This window comes from Scyliorhinus torazame, chromosome 3 (assembly GCF_047496885.1).
Source record: "Scyliorhinus torazame isolate Kashiwa2021f chromosome 3, sScyTor2.1, whole genome shotgun sequence".
NCBI lineage: Eukaryota > Metazoa > Chordata > Chondrichthyes > Carcharhiniformes > Scyliorhinidae > Scyliorhinus > Scyliorhinus torazame.
In genome coordinates, this window is record NC_092709.1 from 110570540 (window position 1) to 110584672 (window position 14133).

Below are 14133 nucleotides of genomic sequence, written 5' to 3' on the forward strand. Positions count from 1 at the left end.
TGCCAGCCCGTTTAACCCATCCTAGTTTGTCTGTTCATGAAAATACAATACTTCTCTCCCAGCATCCAGTTGTCAAATTCTTCCAGTGTTTTTCTCCACTATCTAACCAGGAAGTGCATTTCATGTGTTGATGACTTCACATGTGAGGAAGTTCCTGACATCGGTCCCAGATTTCCTCCTTTGCAGTTTGATCTCTTCCTCATATTTGATCTACTATTTGAATTGATTTTGGTACTACATTTACTTGTCCCCATTTAGTATTTTGCATACCTCTGAAGCCTCTCATTTGGCTGGATTCAAAGCTGAAAGTCTCAAGTTTTCCCCCTCATTTCCCAAAACCCAGGACTTTGCGAGGGTTAGCCTTTACATAGAACCTAGAGTGTAGAAATAGACTATGCAGCCCAACAGGGCTGTGCCAGTGTTTATATAAATGCAACCGCCTCCAACTATGACCTCTTTCTATCTCGCCCCAATATCCCATTATTTCCCATCTCTCTCCTGTGCATCAGACTTTAAATATATCAGTGCCATTTTCCACAATATTTCCATGTGGCAGTGAGTTTTACATTCTTACTGTTTTCTGTGCACAGATTCACCTGAATTCTTTGTTTTTTAAAAACATTTTTATTGTATTTTTAACATCTTGTACATAAGTAACAGCAAAACAATGAAGCATGTATCAACAACCTCAACAAACCATAGCAAACAAAAACAAAAAGACCCGAACAAAAATAACCTCCCCCCATCCCAATAGAACACCCCTTCCCCCCCCCAACCAACAGCTAACAGTGGCAAGATCCTTAAATGCAATCTAAACGGACACCATCTGCGATAGAACCCATCAATTGCTCCCCTCATAGTGAGCTTAACCTTCTCGAGATGCAAAAACTCCCAACAAGTCACCCTGCCATGTTGCGACATTGGTGCGTTGCCTCCTGCCTCCAACTCAGCAGGATCCGTTGCCGAGCCAGCAAGGAGGCAAAAGCCAAAAAGTCCACCATCACCCCGTCCTCAATTCCCACTGGTCCCACACTCTGAATATTGCAACTAATGGGCACGGCTCCAAATCCACATTTAAAATTGCTGATATGGTGTTAAAAAAGGCCCCCACCAACTTGGGGCAGGACCAGAACATGTGCGCATGGTTCGCAGGCCCTTTCGAGCACAGCTCACATACCTATCTTCAACCCCCTCGAAGAAATGACTCATTATGGCCTTTGTGAGGTGTGCCCTGAACACCACCTTGAGTTGTTTCAAACTTAATCTCGCGCAGGATGATGTAGCATTCGCCCTGCGGAGAGACTCACTCCACACCACCTCCAAAATGGGACCCAATTCCACCTCCCACCTAGCCTTCACCTCCTCCGCTGAGACCTGCTCTTCCCCCATGATCTGTTCATATCCCGGACATGCTGCTCTCATCCAACCCCGCACAAGAAACATTCCTTCCCAGCAAAATGGACGGTGGCAGCACCAGGAATGTCGAGAAAACTCGCCAGACCCAATCGCTCACCTGAAAGTACCTAAATATATCCACCCCACCGAGGCCTGCACTCTCCCTTAGATCCTCCCAGTCAGCAAACCGACCCTCCAAAAAGAAATCCGTTACCCGCTTCAGCCCCTTACCTTTCCAGCCCCCCAAAAGTGGCATCAAGTTTCCCCGGCTGAAATAAATGGTTCCCACAAATAGGGGACCGCCTTGGCACATAATCCCACCCCCTCCTAGCTTGAAATGCTGGCAGTGCTGCCGCCATATCTTTAGATATGACCATGGATTTGACTAATACATCGCTGGAGTGAATGGCAGAATAGCCGTTGCCAACGCCTCCAGCATGACTGCTTATATGACCCCCAACTCCACCCTTACCCAGACCGCATCCTAATCCCTGAACCAACCCAGCACCTTCTCCGTATTGGTCACCCAGTAGTAAAACAACCAGTTTGACAGCACCAATTCCCCCACTGTCTGCCTCTCCCTCTGCAAGACCCCCCTCCGAAAAGGGGTGGTCGCACTGGCCACATAAACCCTGTTATATACTGCTCCAGTACACGGAATCCCTTTGGCAGGAAGACCGGAAAGCACTGAAACAAGAACATGAATGAATATGAATCTTGGCAAGATATTAAACTTAATCGCCTGCACCTGGCCCGCTAGAGACAATGGAAAGCTGTCCAACCTCTGCAAATCTGCCCTCGCCCTACTCGCCAAACTAGTGAAGTACAGCTGCAAAGCCGCGTCCAGTCCGACGCCACCTGGACCCCGAGAAAGTTAGTCCCAGCACAGCGAAAAGATAGCCCCCTTGCCTCAGCTCCTCCCTCAAGGGACTGACCACAAAATACTCACTCTTCCCAACATTCAAATTATACTCCGCAAAAGAACTGAACCTCTCCAATATCCCCATAATATCACCTATCGGGATCCCTTACACGCAACAAGAAGTCATCAACATAGTCCCTTACATGCAACAAGAGGTCATCAACATACAAAGACACCCTGTGCTGCTTCTCTCTCTCTCTCTCTCTCTCTCTCTCTCTCTCTCTCTCTCCCTCCCACTCTCTCTCTCTCTCCCTCCCACTCTCTCTCTCTCTCCCACTCCCTCTCTCTCTCTCTCTCCCACTCCCTCTCTCTCTCTCCCTCTCTCTCTCTCTCTCTCTCTCTCCCTCTCTCTCTCTCTCCCTCTCTCTCTCTCCCTCTCTCTCTCCCTCTCTCTCTCCCACTCTCTCTCCCACTCTCTCTCCCACTCTCTCTCCCACTCTCTCTCCCACTCTCTCTCCCACTCTCTCTCCCACTCTCTCTCTCCCACTCTCTCTCTCCCACTCTCTCTCTCCCACTCTCTCTCTCCCACTCTCTCCCACTCTCTCCCACTCTCTCCCACTCTCTCCCACTCTCTCTCCCACTCTCTCTCCCACTCTCTCTCCCACTCTCTCTCCCACTCTCTCTCCCACTCTCTCTCTCCCACTCTCTCTCTCCCACTCTCTCTCTCCCACTCTCTCTCTCCCACTCTCTCTCTCCCACTCTCTCTCTCCCACTCTCTCTCTCCCACTCTCTCTCTCCCACTCTCTCTCTCCCACTCTCTCTCTCCCACTCTCTCTCTCCCACTCTCTCTCTCCCACTCTCTCTCTCCCACTCTCTCTCTCCCACTCTCTCTCTCCCACTCTCTCTCTCCCACTCTCTCTCTCCCACTCTCTCTCCCACTCTCTCTCTCTCTCTCTCTCTCTCTCTCTCTTTCTCTCACGCACCTATGACACAAACCCAGGCCCAAACCCAATCTTTCCCAGAACCATAAACTAGTATCTCCATTCAGCCCAATAGAAAGCCTTTTTTGTGTCCAACGACAAAATTATCTGGCTCTGGCCCCACCACCAGTGCAACAACCACATTAAGTTGCCTCACATTAGACGACAGCTTTACAAAGCCTGACTGGTCCTCTCCCACAATCTCCGGATGTCACCGCTCCAACCTTAACACTAGAAACTTTGATAGTAAATTTGCATCCACGCAAAGCAGAGAAATCTGCCGAAACGACCGACAATCAGTGGGATCCTTATCCTTCTTTGGAAGGAGCGAAATAGAAGCCTGCCCCAAGACTCTGAAAGGGAACCCCGTGCCATGAATCATTAATTATGTATCGCAAAAATTATCATTCGAATCCATGACGACCTGCAACCTCGTCGGGTATACCACCCCGAATCGCACATCCTTACTATAGAAAACAGCCTTCGCCCTGTTGAAGACTACCCGCCCTTCGCAAGCTCAATCCAAATGTCCTGATATACCGCATGGTATGCCCGTTCCAGTCAATATTCCTGATCGTCTTTGCCCACTCCAAGACCCGCTGTTTCAGTTGTAAGTTTTGGAAGCGGATAATCGCTGACCGTGGGGGCTCATTTGGCCTTGGTTTTTGCCTGAGCGCCAACTGAGCTCTGTCCAATTTCAGAGCACCTCATTCCAGCCCACCAACTGAGAAAATATCTCGGCAAAGTACTGGGTCAGCTTTGAGCCCTCTAATCCCTCCGGCAGCCCCACCAACCTGAGGTATAACTTTTTCCAGATCCTCCACCTTCAACCCCAGGCCTTTGTTGCTATCTGCCACCATCAGAAACCCAGGCTCCAATGAGGTCAGACAATCCTTGTGCTATGACAGGGCCTCCTCCACACCCTTCAAAGTCTCACCCTGCACCTTAACCATGTTCGAATTTCATAGAACTTACAGTGCAGAGTTGTTTACCAACTTCTCCTGAATCGGGCCAGAGCTTCCTCGACAGTGGCTTTAAAGGATTCTTTTTATCTCCTTGTCCTGCCACCCAAACTGCAGATACATTTGCTTGCCATCATTACAGCCAACGTGTCTAAAATAACGGGTCTGGTGGCCACCTTCCCCCATTCACATCCCTTCGATGGGCTACCCTCCTGAGCTTTCTTCAAATTGGGCTTCTGTAATGACATTTTCGATATGACTAACCCAACAATGGGCGTGTTGTCATCCAAATCCCCCCAAAAGAAGGTTAGAAAGGATCAGAAACAAAGACCCAGCCAGGTGCCACTTTTTGTGCGTCTTGTATGACGTCACCGGAAATCCCTGAATTTTTTGTTGATCTGTTAGTGGTTATCTTATCATAGAATTTACAGTGCAGAAGGAGGCCATTCGGCCCATCGAGTCTGCACCGACTCTTAGAAAGAGCACCCTACCCAAGGTCAACACCTCCACCCTATCCCCATAACCCAGTAACCCCACCCAACACTAAGGGCAATTTTGGACACTAAGGGCAATTTATCATGGCCAATCCACCTAACCTGCACATCTTTGGACTGTGGGGGGGAAACCGGAGCACCCGGAGGAAACCCACGCACACACGGGGAGGAAGTGCAGACTCCGCACAGGCAGTGACCCAAGCCGGAATCGAACCTGGGACCCTGGAGCTGTGAAGCAATTGTGCTATCCACAATGCTACCGTGCTGCCCTCGTGTCCATGACTCAATCACAAGTGGATACCATTTCTCAACATCCACACTATCAAGCTGCTGCATAATATTAATGATTTCTACCAGGTGTCCACTTAGACTTAAAATTTAATGGACGTTGTTGGTACTGGAAAAAGAGATGTTGTTGAAGCTTGTCTTAAACTCATTGGGACAGATAGTAGAATGCCAAATTTTAAAGGAAACAACAATTTGTTATGCAGGAGAAAAGGGGTGCCGATTGACTGGTTGAGGTGGTAGCACAGCAAATGCACCAGGAAGCTACTCAGCATATTTCCGTTTATTCAGGAAAAGTACAATGTTTGGGCATATTCCTTTTGCCTGCAGAGGACAGGGTCCTGTATATGAATGTCGGTATCAACTATCAAGCCCAATTTGTTAAATTGGTTGTTAGTGTGAATGCTACCCAATTGCAGAATCACATCTAACAGTAGACATTATGTCCTAAGTTTTGCAAGCACAGGTTATTTGAGTACAGTCAATACTCTGCCAATTGCGAACAGCCAAATGGACTTGCTGTTTGATGCATTCTGCCAGTCATTGAGCCATATGGTTTATGTACCTGACACTGAAATTCGTATACCACATTACTCATTTTTGCGGTAGGTAGAACGTTTTATTGGCTTGATGGCATCAACCTGTTAGTGGAAAGCACCACTCTTGTTGCCACTGCGTATTAGCAACGTGAAATAATGAGCTTCAATTGATGCCCAAATGTTTGAGATATTTTACCCTTCCAGAGTTATTTGAGGTAGACTGGGCACTTTTTGGGTGTGAAAGTGGCAACCCCACAGTGAGCAATCATCTGATCAGAGTAGCAATTATCCTGCAGGATAGCTTTGATGCACCCTAAAACGGTGTCAGGCTTACACGGTGAGCAAATGGCTCACTACTTATTTACAAGAATGTTGATATGGCCAATATTGTAACACATGGAGCTGTAGAAATTCTAATGCGTGTTGATCAGTGATGGTAGCTTGCGATAGACAGTAGTAGAGAACCCACTGGCAGATTTATTTTAAAAAATAAACTTAGAGTACCCAATGATTTTTTTCAAATAAGGGGCAATTTAGGATGGCCAGTCCACCTACCCTACAAATCTTTGGGTTGTGGGGGTGAGATCCATGCAGACATGGGGAGAATGTGCAAACTCCACACGGACAGTGACCTGGGGATGGGATTAAACCCAGGACCTCGGCGCCGTGAGGCAACAAAGCTAACCACTGCGCCACCGTGCTGCCCACACTGGCAGATTTCTGAACTAGCACATCGAGGAAAGGAAGATGGTTAGACTTCTCGATTTCAAAGGTGAATTTGAGCGCAGATTGGGGTATATTAAAGTGTGTAAAGAAATTCTTATGTGCAGCCGCAAATTTTTTTATTTTTAATAAATTTAGAATACCCAATTTTTTTCCAATTAAGGGGCAATTTAGCATAGCCAATCCACCTACCCTGCACATCATTTTGGGTTGTGGGGGTGAGACCCATGCTTACGTGGGGAGAATCTGCAAACTCCACATGGAGAATGACCTGGGGCCAGGATTGAACCCACATCCTCGGCGCTGTGAGGTAGCAGTGTTAACCACTGCACCACCATGTTGCCCCGCCACAAATTCAAATATAGCCAACATGTCATCTATGTATCGGAAATATGCAAGGGGTAAGAAGCTAGGGGTCAATCCATGAAGAGCACTTCTCTCATGGAAGCCAATAAAAATGTTAGTGAGAGCTGGCCCGAGAAAAGAACCCATGGGAACACCATCTATTTGAGAATACATGGTATCATTGAAGCTGAATTCAACTGTGCAAGTTGCTGAGTTCGTAAGTTCAATGAATTCAGATTTGGAACATGTACTGACACAACACAAATGTCGAAGGCTTCTTTGAATAGCACATTAGTGAGTAGGCTCACAGTGTTGAATGAGCACATTGCTGTCGATATGCAGGTTGCATATCGTCTTCACGAAAGTGAAGGAATCCTTATTTGACTGTACTTGAACAACTTGTAGTTGCAAAATCCGGAACATAATATCTAACATTATATGTGATTCTGTGACAAGGCAGCATTACTAAAATGCAGTAACAGCCAATTTAAGATTATCAGTAAGGCCCACAATGTAGCTCACATACATTCGCTAGCATCTCCAAATGTAGGATTCTTCCTTTGCAAGTAAAAGGACTATGTCCAGACGTTGCATCTTTTTTGAATAAACAAAACCATGGGGGACGATAGCTGCCTGGTGTATTCGCCATGGTAATGTCTTGACTAACTCGAGCCAACTTGCCCACTCTTTTCGTGCAGGATGAATTATTGTTGCCTTTGAAATTTGGCATTCTTGCAACTGTCCTGATGGTGCAAGATGAAAAGCTTCAACAACACGTCTCTTTTTCAGCAATACTCAAGTTCTGTACTACCAAGGGTGTCATTATAGTCACTTAAATATTTTATGTAACACATTTTAATAGATTCCTGGCTATCCTCTTCAATCACCTGCCCTGTCAGCCAGCTTGGTGTCATCTGTAAATTTGCCTGGCTAGCACTTTAAGTTCTAAATCCAAATTATTATACATTAGACCAGCTGATGGCCCCAGTCTACAACACTGCACTCGATAGTTCTTCCCATCCCAACCACATAATATTACTCCTCTTAAGTATTCAATACTTATCCTTTCAATTTATGTATCTTTCAGCTTTATCCAGAATTCCCACCACAATAAGTTTCACTTCCAGATTTTTAAAAATTGAATATTTTCTGAATTATGTACCTACACCACTGGCATTTGTATAGATGCACTTGCTTTGATTTGAAACTGTTTAGCATTCAGAATATATAGATGTAATTTTGTTGTCTGTCTACAGCTGATACCCCTCCTCCTGCCTATATGCCTCCAGATGATCAAATGACGCAAGACAGTTCACAGCCCATGGATACATCAAATGTTCTTGTTCCTACAATACCACCAAATATAATCAACAGAGCAGGTAATGTGTGGGAACTGTAAACAAAAACTGAAAACAAAATAACGTGTTCTTAATTTTCATGAGAATATAAAATGTGTGTATTGAAAGTTAGCAGAGTTAGTTATGAATATAGGTGGTTGGTATTGCCTTTTGGATGTATGTATTATGATGTGAATCAATTTGGAGCTAAATCTTGTTCTGAAGATCTTTCACTAATTAATCTTTCATTAATTGCCAGAAAGACTAAAATAGCTCCTTTGTTCTTCCAGTTTATTTTTCTTTAAATGCCTATTTTGTGAATGCTGCATGATATTTTTCAAGGGGTGAATCTCCCCAAATACTTTATAATTTGACTTGGGTATTTGATTCCTGAGCTACATTGTTAGTTCATCCGAGCCCAGATAGCACTGGGGCCACTCTGGTTGATGACAGTCGTCTTGGTTTAGAGTGAGGGAGAGTATCAAGCAGGAGTTCTACTGTTGGTTCAGTAACTTCCACTAAAATAATTGCAGAGAAAAGGGTAGAATTGAGTTTGACTTTTCATTTTCTACGATCCTACTGATGGTCCTTCTCTCTTGAGTTACCCATGTAGAATGAGTATTTGTATAAGGTGAGCAAATGGAGCTAAAAGCAAATTACTGCGGATGCTGGAATCTAAAACCAAAGAGAAAATGCTGGAAAATCTTAGCAGGTCTGGCAGCATTTGTAGGGAGAGAAAAGAGCTAACGTTTTGAGTCTAGATGACCCTTTGTCAAAACTAAAAGACCTAGAAAGTGGGCCATATTTATACTGTGGGGTGAGGGAATGAAAGATGAGTCATAGCCACAGAAACCAAGGGAAAAGAATGCTAATGGCAGTCCCCAGAGAGAATAAAAGGTGTGAAAGGCCAAACAGCAGAGAATCTAACATCAGAGGGTAAGCTGGGACAGATGTAGGGGGGTGGGGGAAGCAAAGGGGAGAAAAGGTAAGGAGAGGGGTGATATATATATTTATATATATATATGTAAAAAGAAAGACAAGAAATAAAATGTAAAAGACAGTTTAAAATAAAATGAAATCCATTTCACTTTAACATCTTTTACATTTTATTTCTTTCTTGTCTTTCTTTATATATATATATATATATATAATATATATATTTATTCCCCCCCCCCTTCCTTACCTTTTCGCCCCTTTGTTTCACCCCACCCCCAACCTTTTATTCTCTCTGGGGACTTCCATTAGCACTCTTTTCACCTTGTTTCTGTGGCTATTAGCACTCTTTCCCTTGGTTTCTGTGGCTATGACTCATCTTTCATTCCCTCATTCCACAGTATAAATATCTCCCACTTTCTTTTGGCTTTGACAAAGGGTCACCTGGACTCGAAATATTAGCTCTTTTCTCTCCCTGAAGATGCTGCCTAAAGATGCTTTTTTGGGAGCAAATGGAGCTTCTGATTACCAATATAGTTCTATATTTAAATTTGATATATCCAATTTAATGTTTTTAAAATGATGCTGACAACACGTTTGTTGCCCTGAGATGCTGGTGGAGGTGCCTCTCCTTGAACCGCTGCTGTTCTTGCTGGATGTTGCTCCTGTAATGGCGACATGTGGAATACCAGGATATTGAATCCGTGATGATGAGAAGATATCTGGCAAGGCTAAGATAATATTAAACTTGGAGTTACTGTTTTTCCATAGCATTGCCACTCTTGTCTGTTTTGGACATTGAGGTCACAGGGATGAGTGGACTATTGAATTAAACTTGGCTAGTTGCCTGTCATCATATAATCATACGTACTGCAGATATGCTGTGCTGGTGGTAGAAGGAAATGGAATTTGAGCCTGATAGCCCGAGAAGATAAAATGAACTGGGATATACAGGCTAGATGGGTTGCACTGAAATAGAGCTGGGACAGAATTCCTTGTGGGGCGATTTGCTAGTGCTATTGGGGTGAGTTTAAATTAACTTGACAAGGGTCGGGAATCGGGCAATAATATCAGCGGGATACCAAAGTACACTAAACACTGGGAATGATAGCTAGCATTAAAATAAGGAATAGTAAGAAATATGTGGGGTCAAATTACTGGAGAGTGTCTAAATCAGGGTTACTGTGCATGTACATGAATGCACGGAGTGTGGTAAATCAGGCAGGTGAGTTACAGGTGCAGAGTACCATGTATACTATGCTGTGGCTGTAATAGATTCATGGCTCAAAGAACGGCAGGGTTTGGTGTTAAATATTCCTGGATGTGAGGTGTTCAGGAAAGATAGGAAAGGAAGAAAAGGAGACCGTGGTATTGATAAAGGAGAGTTTTACAGTGGGGTCAAGAACAGAATCTGTTTGGCTAGAGCTAAGGAACAAAAAATGTGAAATTACATTGCTTGGTGTAGGCTATAGGTCCTGGCTAGGGAAAAAGATGAGGAACAATTCAGAATAAGAATAATTAACTATTGTCATGTGAGAGTGCCTTTAAGAAATGGATGTTTAAGCAATGTACCGTTAAGAAATGCAGTGATGTCAGAGTGTGGGTGGAACTGGGTTTCAGCTCAGCCATTTTGCAGTTTTTAGTTTCAGTTTTGAGAAAAAGAGCTTGGGTGTGCCTGTGTTTGCAGTGAGCTGGATCTGCTGTGATCGCTGCCATGAAAGACTATCTCTGGATCATTTGGGTGATTTAAACTCATTAATGCCTTTAACCTGATGTGTTTCTGTTTAAAGGTGTTAAGTCTCTTGGATGTTGAAAGGAATAACTGAAGGATTATTTAGTGTTGTATTATTTTCGGGGTTACCTTTGAAGTAAGGGGTGTTAAGTGATCCAATATTTATTTAAAAGGTTAAGTTGAGTTCATGGAATAAACATTGTTTTGTGTTTCAAAACCCACGTGTCCATAATTGTAGTACCACATCTGGAGAACAAGCCGTGTGCTTCAAAAGCAACAATACATTAAAGGGGGAGGTTGGTTGAACTCCATGATACATTTTGGGGTTCTGAAAACGCCTCTCCCATAACACCAGGGAAAGCCAACTTCAGTGGGATGAGAACAGGTCTGGGCTGTATAAATTGGAGTCAAAAGTTGGCAGGAAAAACAGTAGTGGATTAATGGCTACCTTCAAAGAAGAGGTACCTCAGGTGCAGTCAGGGTATATTTCCTCTGAAAGTTAAACAAAGCTAGAGCTCCCTGGAAGGTATAAGATATAGAAATTAAGATAAAGAGAAAGCGTGCTTTAGACAGATGTCAGGTTAAAAAATGCAATTGAACCAAGCTGAATATAGAAGATTGAGAAACATGACAAAGCAAATAAGAGAAGCAAAGAGGAAGTATGAAAAGAGATTGGCAGTCAACATAAAAATAATAAAAGGGTAAGAAAAGGAGTCTGCCTGATTAGGGACCAAAAAGGGGATTTATGCATGGAGGCAGGTGGCATGGTTGAGGTATTGAATATAAATATAGATGAATACTTTGTACTTGTCTCTACCAAGGAAGAAGGTGCTTCCCAGGCCATAGTGAAAGAGAAGGTAATTCATACACTACAAGGATTTAAAATCAATAAGGAAGTGTTATTGGCTAGGACTGTCTATACTTGAAGTTGATAAGGCACCAGGACCAAATGAGATGCATCCCAAGATACTGAGGGAAATGAGGGTGGAAATTGCAGAGCCACTGGCCATAATTTTTCAATCTTCCTTAGATTTGGGTGTCAGAGGACTGGAGAATCACAAATGTTAAACCCACGTTCAAAAATGCGTGTAAAGATAAACCCAGCAACTACAGGTCAGTCAATTGTTTGTTGGTGGAGAACCGTCTAGAAGCATTACTTTGGGCACATTAATACCTGCCTGAACATAGATTTCACAGAATTTACAGTGCAGAAGGAGGCCATTCAGCCCATCGAGTCTGCACCGGCTCTTGGAAAGAGCACCCTACCCAAGATCCACACCTCCACCCTATCCCCATAACCCAGTAACCCCACACAACACTAAGGGCAATTTTGGACACTAAGGGCAACTTATCATGGCCAATCCACCTAACCTGCACATCTTTGGACTGTGGGAGGAAACCGGAGCACCCGGAGGAAACCCAAGCACACACTGGGAGGATGTGCAGACTCCGCACAGACAGTGACCCAAGCCGGAATCGAACCTGGGACCTTGGTGCTGTGAAGCAATTGTGCTATCCACAATGCTACCGTGCTGCCCTGGTGCCTTATCAACTTCAAGTATAGACAGTCCTATCCAATAACACTTCCTTATTGATTTTAAATCCTTGTAGTGTATGAATTACCTTCTCTTTCACTATGGTCTGGGAAGCACCTTCCTTGGTAGAGAACATGTGCAGATTAATTATGGAAAGCCAGGATGGATTTCTTGCGGAAAAAATTTTGTTTAACTACTTGCAGAGAGTTTTTTGTAGAAGTAACAGAGATGGTTGTTAGGGCAATGCTATTGACCTGGGCTTCCAAAGGCGTTTGATAACACAACACTTTTCAGCAAAGTTCTAGCTCATGGAATAAAAGGAGCAGCTGCATCATGGATACAAAATTGGCTGCGTAACAAGAAACAGAGAGCAGATATTAATTATGTTTTTTCAGGCTGGAGAAAGGTTTGTAATGGAGTTACCTTGGGGTCCATATATTAATAGTCTAGTTTTGAGGTACAGAACACAATTTCAAAGTTTATGGATGATACAAAACTTGGAAGCATTGGAACTGTGAGGAGAATTGTGTAAACTTTTTCATGGACTTAAAATGGACATAGGCAAGCCTGTGGAATGACAGACAGTTGGTAAATTAAGTTCAATGTGATGTGATTGATTTTGGCAGGAAGAACATGGGCAGATAATATGAAGTGTACAATTCTAAAGGGAGTGCAGGAGCAGAGGGATTTATGTGCATAAGTCATTGAAGGTTACAGATTAGGTTGAGAGCACAGTTAACAAAGGCAACAGAATCCTTAATTAATAGGGGCATAGAATGCAAGAGCAAGGAAAGTTACATTGAACTTATATATGATGCTGATTTGACCTCAGCTAGATAAGAGTATATTGTCACTAGTAGGCTTGCATCAACACTGCAATGAAGTTACTGTGAAAAGCCCCTGGTCGCCGCATTCCGACACCTGTTCGGGTACACGGGAGAATTCAGAATGACCAAATTACCTAACAGCACATGTCTAGTTCTGACACTGCACTTTAAGAAGATTGAGAAGACTTTGGAGACAGTGCAGAAAAGATTCACACAAATGGTTCCAGGGATGAGATGTCTGGACAGAGTACATTGGGAGAAACTGTTCTGACTTGTGAAAGAGTTGAGAACGAAGGGGAAGAGATTTAAAGTAATTGGCAAAAGTGATATGTGAAACAGCTTTTTTACACCATGAGTCGGGCAGCACGGTAGCACAGTGGCTAGCACAATTGCTTCACAGCTCCAGGGTCCCAGGTTCGATTCCGGCTTGGGTCACTGTCTGTGCGGAGTCTGCACATCCTCCCAGTGTGTGCGTGGGTTTCCTCCGGGTGCTCCGGTTTCCTCCCACAGTCCAAAGATGTGCAGGTTAGGTGGATTGGCCATGATAAATTGCCCTTGGTGTCCAAAATTGCCCTTAGTGTTGGGTGGGGTTACTGGGTTATGGGGATAGGGTGGAGGTGTTGACCTTGGGTAGGGTTCTCTTTCCAAGAGCCAGTGCAGACTCGATGGGCCGAAAGGCCTCCTTCTGCACCGTAAATTCTATGATAATCTATGTTAAGGTCTGAAACAGTGTGGTGAAGACAGGTTCAATCAAAACATTCAAAAGGGAAATTAGACTGTTATCTGAAATGGAAGAATTTGCAGGGTTATGGGGTTGTGAATTGGAAAGCCTGTGCAGCCGCCATGGGCAAATGACCGCCTGCTGCGTTGTAACAATTGTGATCCTTCTGGATGATGTGTCTCTGAATTGGTGTGAACAGCATCCATCTGTGCAAGTGAAGAGTATTCCATCACATTCCTAATTTGAGTCCTCTCGAGAGATTGGGGTTTCAAGCAGAGTGCCCAGTTTTTATCTTGCTCTTGTAGTCAATATTCAAATGGCTGGTCCACTTCTGGTCAATATAAAATCCTGAGATATTGAGAGTTGGAGGACATTCAGGTGGAGCTGTTGAAGAACCAGAGGATATGGTGCATCTTGTTTGAGATGGTCATTTGCAGGATACTGATGGTATCTGCCTCTTGGC

General features: G+C 44.0%; 1 protein-coding gene across 6 annotated transcripts in view; it reads left to right on the plus strand.

The window, feature by feature from the left end:
* smad1 (SMAD family member 1) overlaps window positions 1–14133 on the plus strand; it is a 382222-nt gene that overhangs the window by 337635 nt on the left and 30454 nt on the right. For all 6 annotated transcript variants that reach the window (XM_072496114.1, XM_072496119.1, XM_072496113.1 and 3 more), the window contains one exon: window positions 7842–7964. In XM_072496114.1, the coding sequence (XP_072352215.1) occupies window positions 7842–7964 (123 nt within the window). The remainder of the gene's footprint in view (window positions 1–7841; window positions 7965–14133) is intronic.